A 10131-nucleotide genomic window follows, 5' to 3' on the forward strand; every position below is an offset into this window, starting at 1 on the left:
GGGAGGCAGCTGATCAATGATTCTCTCTCATCCATCTCTCTCCCTTCCTCTTGAAAATCAATAAACAAAAAACAACAACAACAAAAAAAGAAAGAAATCAAGTGTGGCAGCGGGAGGAAAATCCAGTCAGCATTAGGAGAAGCGGGGCAGCTAGAGAGCGAGGGTGATCCACAGACACTCCCTGACATCTTCAACAAAGCAAACTTAGGAAACACGTTTCTCTAAAGAAATGTTCATCTTACACATTTTATAAATGCCCATATTTAAAGGCTGCAAGTGCAGTCGTAGACGATTCATCTGAAAGCTGCCGTCCCATAACTTCTAGCTTACAGAAGGAGGCGCACTGAGAAAAGGCCTCTGGGAAATGGACGTCATAACCCTGAGGGACTTAACTCTGCTGAGCAGAAGGTGCCAGGGCTTAACTTTAGACTCAGATTCCGTAGGTGAGTTCATGACAGCAGGTGAGAAGCAGCCGCGCACGGGGTGGGGGAGGTGAGGGCACAGGCGTGCTGCTGGGAGAGGCCACTGAGGAAGCGCAGTCCTGGACTCTGGGGCAGGTTCGTGTGGAAGCAAACAGCGACGCGGTGGACAGGCGGCAGGGTCACCGAGCTCCTCAAATGCACCCACCTCACACTCCTTCCTGCACCTGTGGCACTGATACACCAGCCCGCGCCTACGACTCTCTTGCTTTCTTGGGCTCCTTGGCCTTTATATTCAGTAAATCAATTTCTACTGATTCTAGCTTTAAATGTTTCTTCTCCTTCCCAATTTCCAATTTGGGACCTTATTGTTTCACACCTGACCAAGCAAAAGCGACCAAATGGCCTTCCTAGCCCTTCCATCACCTGAAACTCTACTGAATATTCCAAACCACCTGAAACGCTACTAAATTTGACGGACAATGTTAAATTCTTCTTGTCACGCCCCCAAACCTCTAGTGGCTCTTCACAATCAACAGGAAAAGTTGTCACATTCATTTTCTGGGCATCAAAATCTTCTAGTTGCAGCGGAACTCATCTGTTGACTCCTATCTGCCAGTACGCAACTACACACTTACCCTCTCTTATGCTCATCTACTTCTCCACACCCAGGCCCCTGGCACAATCCACTCTGTGCCTGGCCACGCTGCTCCACTCATGGAGGCCGCCTTCCCGCCTCTGTTGCTCATGTACACTGCACCCTTCAGGCCCCACTCTCTTCTCTGAAGTGGACCTAATGCTCCAATCACAAGAGGCCTTTCTCTGAACCTCACACAGACTTGTACATCGGAAATGCTTTTTGTTTAGTTTAACAACAGGCACATGGTTCTAAACCTTACAGGTCCAGAGAGTATAAAAAAGAAGTCTCCTTTTCGCCCTGCCACCCCAGGCCTAACACCAGTAAGGGCTTCTTGTGTGTCTTCCAGAGGGTCTCTGCACAGAAGAATGCAAACACACGCACTTCCCGTGTCACACAGCGGGCTCATCATGACATGTGCTGTCGTGCAACTCCTCCTTTCTAAGCCAACTGTGTTAAGGTCTGATTTACTTACAATAAAAGGCATCCATTTTGAAGCGTCTAGGATGAGGCGTGCAGCCGTGTAGGCACCATCACAATCAAGATATAAAATACTTCCACTGTCCCCAAAGTTTCCTCCTGAGCCTACAGTCCACCTCCTCAGCCCACCGGACTCAGGCGACCACTGACCTGCTCTCTGTCACCACAGAGACTGCCCAGGTGACCTCTCTGGTACTGAATGTAATAAAAGTACTTAGTAAGGACTCATTTCTGTCTGGCTTCTCTCATTCTTGTATGTTTTGAGAGTTGCTCGCAGTGTTTGGCTATTATGAATAAAGCTGCTATAAACATTTATTTGTGTACAAGTCTTTTTTGGTGGGCATATGTTTTCATTTTTCTTGAATAAATAACTACCTGGGAATGAAACTGTTGGACCATATGGTACATATATGTCTAACTTTGTAAGGAAGTGCCAGTTTTCTTAAGTGGAAGTCTAGAAGTCTTTCCAGGTAGAAATCTAATACAAATTTCTACTCACAGGGTCAAATTTTTCCTCCTCTTCTAAACTTTTAGAATTTTCACTCTTTTCTTCTTCATTTTGTTGTTCAGCATACCGCAAAATCCATTCTTTCATATTCACTTCCATATTTTTTTCTTCCTTTTTTGGCTAGAAATAAAAAACAAATATCTGAAAAATCAAAGTTAGAAAAAGGTGTCAAGACTATCATCAAGTGACATTGCTTTTACAATTTCTTTACACTCAAAAACAGTGGACGCAGAGCCTCAAAAATCACGCTCTTCAAGGACAAATAATGGAACTCAACATTACTTTAAGAAAAGTCTAAACTTGTATAATCCAAAGAATATGTTTACATAAAGGGCAAAAAAAATGAAAGGACAGTTAAAAACTAAAAAACTAGTGTTACTCATTAAAAACAGTGGTTTTATGAGGATAGTGCTTCCATTTATTTGTTTGTTTTTAAGCTTTTTCAAGTTATAATTGATATGTAAAAAGTGCATATATTTAATGTAATGCATACATAATGTGCATATCAATTCATCATGTTGATGAGTTTGGACATATGCATACATCCATGATACCACCACTAACATCAAGTACTAAACATACCCATCACCTACCCAGATTTCCTTCTGTTCTTGTGTGTGTGCCTGGGCGGAAGCGAGGGTGGTGTGGTCGTAAGAACACTGACCCTGAGATCCATCCCCTTAACATATTCAGAGGCACAGGGCTGCACAGCGTGTCTCCAGAACTTACTTGCATAACTGAAAGTGTATCACCACTAAGCAGCGGCTGCCCTTTCCCCTCCTCCAGCCCCAGTGACCACCATGGACTCTCTGCTGCTATGAGTCCATTTTAGATTCCTCTGGAAGTGAAATCGGGCAGTCTGTCTCTCTGTGACCGGCTTATTTTCCTTAGCATGTTCGCGGGTTCACCCAGGCTCCCAGATGTTTGACACTGTGCAGCATATTCAAGTGTGATGCCCTAATGAACTATGCCTTCCAGTAATCACGCTTTTTAAAAATATATATATATTTTTATTGATTTAAGAGAGGAAAGGAGAGGGAGAGAGAGCTAGAAGCATCAATGATGAGAGAGAATCATTGACTGGCTGCCTCCTGCACGCCCCCTACTGGGGATGTCAGTTGCTTGGAGGAGTGGACATTAGCAAGAGTGTGACAAGCAGGGGCTCGATGAGATTGTATATAGGGCTTCTCGCCTTGAAATACTTGTTCCTAGAAGCCCTGTTTGTGAGGAAAGCTGAGCTAGTCCTGGCTCGCCCCGGGAGAGGCACTGGTCACATGACTAAGGGAACATTTTGGACATTCTAGCCGCAGGAGATACCTCGTGGAACCAAAGACCTAACTGAGCCCAGCCCAGACTACAGGCGGGAGGAAGAATACACTGCTGGCTTATGCACCACATTTTGGTTGTTAGGCAGCAACTGAAACAGACAATGACAGAAAAGCTTGGCAAACCAGTCAGTTACGCACAATAAGTGGAAGTACTATGGCAACGGAATACTAATCCTCTAATGAACTGCTGTATCTGCTTCATTCTGACTTTATTCAACTTCAAGTGTTTAATTCTTACATTACCTTCACCTTAGGCTCCTCTTCCTGTTTTCTGGTTTTAGGCTGCAATGGAGGTGAAACCGTAGCTGGTACTGGAGGAGCCTGGAACTTGGGCCTACTCTTAGGCTGCTGCTCTTCAAATTCCTGACTGAATCCCTCAGGAAGTGCATCTTAGGAGAAATTGAGATGAAAATAAGCATGCATATGATAATGAATCACACCAATATTTAGTACACACACACAATACTCCGTCGAGACAAAAGCACCTGATTTTCGCACCCCTCATCTCCTAAGACTAGAAGTCCTATGATGAACATCGTTTATTGCCACACCAGAAGTGGGGACATTCATCAGATGACAACTAGCCCACCTACGTGGCCGTTCATTTCACCCTTGAATTGGCAGCTCCTGAATTTTCATAAAAAGACTAGAGGCTCGGTGCATGAAATTCATGCACAGGGGGCAGGGGGTGGGTGTTCCCTCAGCCTGGCCTGCACCCTCTCAAATCTGGGACCCCTTGGGGGATGTCCAACTGCCTCTCGCAATCCGGGACCGCTAGCTCCTAACCGCTCGCCTGCCTGCCTGATCGCCCCTAACTGCTCCCCGGCTGGCCTGATCTCCCCTAACCGCCTCTGCCTTGCCTCACACCTGGGACCCAGGCTTCCCTCTCTCTGGCCAGCCGCTGGCACCCAAGACCCGGGCCGGCCGCAGCCACAGGGGACCATGGGCGGGCGGCTTTGCCCAGGCCGCAGCCGCAGGTGCCTAGGACTGTGGAGTGGGCAGCTTGTCCCTCTCCTGGACTGCAGGCGCTGGCGCCTGGGACCATGGGGCGGGCAGATTGTCCCTCTCCCGGGCCGCAGCCTGGCTAGTCCCCATTCCTCTCTCACAAGCTCATTTGTGCCTACCTGGTCCCCATTCCTCCCTCGTGAGCTCATTTGTGTCTGGCTGGTCCCCATTCCTGTCTCCCCAGTGTTGAGTGTCTGAGCCGTGATGGCATGATGGTGTGAGGGTGTGACAACCATTTGCATATTGGCTCTTTATTATATAGGATCTTAACCATTTTCACCCCTTGGTTGCTTGTTGTAGCATATAGCAGTATCCTTCATGAGTCATATAAGTAATGTGCACTCCAGGTTCTCCCCAAAGGTTAAACCTTAACCCTCTCCTTAACCAAATATTACTTATCCAAGGCCAGATGGCCCTAATTTCTGAACCAAAGCCAGGAGACCCAAAACCCAATAGGTCACAGACAGGCACACTTGGAAAATTTGTTGTATTAAGTGCATTGTAGCATGGCTATCAACAATACACACAAAAGTAATTTCTTCCTGCACAGACTACACCTCTAAGGAGAATATATCAAAAAGAATTAAAAAAGAGTAAGACCATTTTAACAATAAGTAATTATAACACAGTGAAAAACTTCTGATACAAGCCAAAAGCTTGATGCAAATATCATAGATACTGAAAGTACTTCCAAGGTTTTAGAAACAGGAAGAGTTTTATGACTGTCTGCTTACCATCGGGAAGGTTTAAGCAGAGCCAGTCCAGGGCCGAGTGCAGATCCCCTCCGTGTAACAGGGTGTTGGTCATGGCATCCTCAATGTCCTTCGTCTTAAAGGAAAATGCTTGCAGAGCCATGTATAAGTCCTACAAAAGGGAATGCAAAACTGTCACCGTGGCAATTTTCTTTCATTACTAATTTTATTTTCCTGTTCATTTTTATTTTTTTAAAATGTGTTCTATTGATTTTTAGAGAAAGAGGAAGGGAGAGATAGAAATAGTGAGACCAAGCCCACAACCTGGGCATGTGCCCTCACAGGATATTGAACCAGCAACTTCTTGGTTCCTGGGCCGATGCTCAACATCAGAGCCACACCTGCCGGGCTCTCACATTCATTTTAACCTAAATCTTTGACACAAATTATAATTTCAAACACTTTTTCTTTTCTTTTCAATGATAAGAATTAAATGTGCTCACTGTATTGAGAATTTGAGAACTACAAATTTTAAAAGGGCTAGAGAAATTGCTCATATTCTCATTTTCTAAAGACCAGAGGCCTGGTGCATAAAATTCATGCACTGGAGGGTGTCCCTCAGCTCAGCCTGCACCCTCACCAATCTGGGACCCCTCAGGGGTGTCCGACTGCCGGTTTAGATTGGACCTAAACTGGCAGTTGCCTAGCGCTGCTGGGGAGGTGGGAGAAGCTCCCACCACTGCTGCTGTGCTTGCCAGCCATGAGCCTGGCTTCTGGCTGAGCGGTGCTCCCCGTGGGAGCGCACTGACCACTAGGGGGCAGCTCCTTCATTGAGCATCTGCCCCTGGTGGTCAGTGTGCATCATAGCAACCGGTGTCCTGCCATTTGGTCAATTTGCATATTAGACTTTTATTACATAGGATACTTCTTGCAATAAGTTTCCTTTCAGTCATGTTTCTATTATTTGTAAAAACAAATTTCACTTAACATTATAACATAAGCATCTTCCCCCGTCAGCAGAAACTCTTCACCACTTTTAATTACACAACATTCCACTGGGAAGACGTGCCCTAATCTGATTATGCGCTTTCCCATCGGTGATCAGTTAGGATGCTCTCGTTCTCCCGAGGCCGTGCGCTGGTGAACATGTTCACATGTGAAGGAAAGCATCTTCATGTCCTTCGAGAGCATAACCTTCACAGCTGGACAGACCTGGGTTCCCACCCAGATGCTGCTTGCCTGCTACTTACTAATTCACCGCAGGCCCTAACTTGTGCCAGCTTTCCACGCTCCACTTCTTCACTGGAAATGGGCAACAGATCTTCTGGGATTGCAGAAAGTGTAAGGAAAGTGCCCACAGGATGTAATATATAACTCTGAGAGTTCTCATATCATCATTTTAATGTGCACATCTGTATCTCACACCGTTCTTTCCCTGCTCTTAGAGGTAGAAATGATGTATATGAAATCTCCATGGAAATGGAAAAAGTAATTTTACCTTGTATGTGATGCTGTCTTAAAAATGCTTCACTAAAAATAAAGAACTTAAAAAAAGTTTGCCTGTAAAAATACCTGTAATTTTTTGGCAGTAAGTCTTCCAGAAATCACTCCCTTGCCATTATTTTGCTTTTTATGCTCATTGATCACTCCAATAATTCTTTGTTCTAGTTTGTTATTAATCACCACCTGTTGATGCCAAGAGATCATATTAATTAGAAGCTAAATTATGAAATCACATTTAGTAACTAAATAATCTGAAGCATATCACAGTTTTCTATATTCCTGCCAACCAAGGCCAAACTTCCAGCTAAAATCAGATACAGTGATTATTATATTTCAGACTACCATTCACCAGATGACATTCCTGTCATACATTGAAGAAAAAAAGGGATATGGAAAAAGCAACATTGTCCTTGGACCTCCCTGGGACTCTATTCCTCAGACAGATTCCTCACCGTCTTCAACACGCTCAATCAGCGTCCTTGGGTGGAGCCCAGGACTCTGCCTTAATGCAAACCAGCCCAACCACAGCCCGAAGGAATAGAGGCCACACTAAAACGGGGGGAGGCACAGCCGTAACAGTCAAATCTGTATGATGGTAATTTGGTCACAAATTCTTTTGGCTGCTGGAGTTTGATTCCTATGTTTTCCTTTTAGCCATGTAATCCTTTGTTGCGTCCCTATTTTTAACCTAAGAGTACACACGCATCTACCTACAAAAACCCCTCCCCTTTATGACATCTTTACTGAATGCCTACTACGAGTTAAGCACAAAACTATGCTTCAGGAATCCAGTATAGCACAGGAAACATACATAAAGAGAAGCTGTGACCCAGCACGGCAATCATTAAAAAAGACATGTGGAGTGCTGAGAAAACCACCAAGAAAGTCAACCGGGTGCCTTAGAAAGGGCTTCACCAAGGTCACAGACGTGACAAATGCACTGTAGGCAGAGCCCACGGGCAAAAGCCTGCAGTTCAAAACCATGTGGGATTTGGGGGAACATGAGATGTGAACTAATGTTTGCAGTGAAGAAGAGGGAAAAGGTACACTCAGCCAGGTTGGAAAGGATATGCTATGCTTAGGAGTTTGCACTCATCCACCCTTGTTTAATTTCTTACTGGCTTTCAACACACGTGTATGATTTACTTTATTTAGTATAGATAGCAGCTAGTGTACTATTTATAAAAATTTAAAATATCCATCTTTTCCTCCTACTTAAGAATATATACACACACACGCACACACACACACACACACACAGTGGGTCCTTGACTTACGAGTTTAATTCGTTCCGTAATGGAGCTCGTAACTCAAATTACTCGTATGTCAAATCAAAAGTGAACGAGTGAGACACGTGATGCTGGGCTGATGTTGTGGCGTTCACTGTGACATTCGCTGCGCCAACTAGCGGTGGGGTATCTGAAGCTGGCTCGTAACCCGAATTTTAGCTTGCAACTCAAAGCAAAAAATCGGCCGAGAGACGGCTCGTATCTCGAAAAACTCGTTAGTCGGGACACTCGTAAAGTCAAGGCCCCACTGTATATATATTTAAGGGATTATTTCTTGAAGTAACTCAAAACCTTGGTACTTACTTTCAAAATAGATTTATCCAGATTTGCAGGACCACCAGAATCATTTGCAGAATTAAAACTATAAATTTTCGGACCTGTATATAATAGAGAATAAACAGTCAAGGCAATTTAATGATTAATATTTATTACACTATTTTCCCTATAAAGGTTGCTAAATATTATTTGATTTTAGCTTTTCTCTTCTTCACCAAATAATTTAATCTAGAAATAAACAATATTCCCTCGAAGTTTTCAAAAACATTTTGCCAATTAGCATTTCCTAGGTTAATCACTTTCCCATAAAGTAAGAATCCTGCAAGTCTTTTAGATTAAATCTATCTTCATCTTATTTAAAAAATTAGATGCTTTTGTGCCTGGAACTTAGCTGAAGTAAGGCCTTTCAGAGGACATTCGAGTCCTGGCAGAGAAGATGGGTGTGATTCAAACAACAATGACACATGGAAGATGGGTGGGTACAGGAAGAATTCAAAAAGGAATGGACATGTGGGGTGGGCATAGAGGATTCTGTAGATAGCGTTAGGGATAGATGGCGTTCCATTTAAAGAAAACGGCAAGAATAAACACGAGGGAGCAGAAAGCCTACAGCTGGACACAGCAATTAGTAGAAATGCGGGCCGGGTCCTGGAGGACGGCCGAATGGTTTGGACTTTATCGCGTCCCTGAGGGTGCTATGCCAGAGAGCGAAGTGCTACGGTCCAAGCCCGTTTCTCAAGGATCACTCTGCCGCTTGCCTGTGGGACAGATGGGGAGAAAGAGGAGAGCCAGACGGCTCCACGAGAAGGCTCGGCTGGGATGCAGGACTCAGGAGTGCCTGGACGGAGGGGTGAAGAGTGCACAGGGACAGGGACAGGGACAGGGACAGGCATGGTGGGGATATGCCCGTGGAGACGGCGGGGCCTGGCAGCAGACCGGGCATGAGGAAGCCAGGAAGGCATCACCCGTCACTCCTGACGCCGACTAAGAGGCGCATGGGAGTCGGAGGAGCGAGCCTGCGAGGTCTGAGGAGCCTGCAAGGTCCCAGCTCACACGGTCCCAGTCCATGCAGACATGGCTGACCTGAGCTTGGAGAAGAGAGCAGGAGTGGACGCGTGCCTAGGAGTCACCTACAGAGGAGCAGACAGACATGCTGGAAGGAGATGCCCCTCCTAGAGGGAGGTGGACAGGAACTACACGTCATCGACGGACGGACGTACAGGAAGGGCCGCATAAGAACAGAGGGACACCTGCCAGACAGGCGGAGCGGCGGGTGCGGGTGGGGGTGGAGGTGCCCAGAGCAGGCCGGGGCGTGTCTGAAGGACAGGCACAGCCATCACTCTGCATTAACAGCTACCATGCGCTGCGGGGCCACCCTCCAGGCGGGGTCTGCGCCCCCTGCTCCTGCGGTCCCTCCTTCTCAGCCACGTTGACGGGCGAGCTCCTAAGGCCCCGCTCGTCCCTGACTCGGGGTCTCTGGGACGGTGGACCGTGTCCTTGCCGCTGCCAGGAACCCCGCGCCGGCCACGCTGCAGAGTCAGCACCTGGACATCCTCCCATCTCAGCCTCGGGTCCCTTCCCCACCAGCCATCGCCCCTGCCCTCTGCAGGGCCATTCCATTACCGCGCGAAGATCTGAACCTTTGCTTTGCTTTTTTTTTTTTTTTTTTTAAATATGTTTCTATTGACTTTCAGAGAGAGAGGAAGGGAGAGGAATAGAGTGAGAGAGCATCACAGATGGTCTGCCCCCTGCACGCCCCCCACTGGGGATCGAGCCTGCAACGGGGCACCGGGCAATCCGACCGGCGACCTCAACCCCCGAGCCACGGGGCCCGGCCCCTCCGCCGTCTCTAGGGGACATCAGCTCTGCAGCCGGGGTCCTGTGACTCCCATCGCGCTGGCCAGCTCCCTGCGCGGCGGCGTGGCCCTGGGTGCACCCCCTCCCTCCCGTCGGGAAGAAGCGCGGTAGGTAGGGGTCCGGTAACGATTCGTGGA

The 10131-nt window shown here is 46.8% G+C and overlaps 1 protein-coding gene across 1 annotated transcript in view; it reads right to left on the reverse strand.

Moving 5' to 3' along the window:
- Positions 1-9728, reverse strand: part of DHX29 (DEAH (Asp-Glu-Ala-His) box polypeptide 29) — a 34909-nt gene extending 25181 nt beyond the window's left edge. Inside the window, exons 1-6 of the mRNA XM_005874166.2 lie at positions 9722-9728; positions 8165-8238; positions 6642-6755; positions 5112-5241; positions 3616-3761; positions 2036-2164 (exon numbers count right to left, since the gene is read on the reverse strand). Of these exons, the coding sequence (XP_005874228.1) occupies positions 2036-2164; positions 3616-3761; positions 5112-5241; positions 6642-6755; positions 8165-8238; positions 9722-9728 (600 nt within the window). The remainder of the gene's footprint in view (positions 1-2035; positions 2165-3615; positions 3762-5111; positions 5242-6641; positions 6756-8164; positions 8239-9721) is intronic.
- Positions 9729-10131: the final 403 nt, after the last annotated feature.

This window comes from Myotis brandtii, unplaced genomic scaffold, assembly GCF_000412655.1.
Source record: "Myotis brandtii unplaced genomic scaffold, ASM41265v1 scaffold426, whole genome shotgun sequence".
Classification (NCBI taxonomy): Eukaryota; Metazoa; Chordata; class Mammalia; order Chiroptera; family Vespertilionidae; genus Myotis; species Myotis brandtii.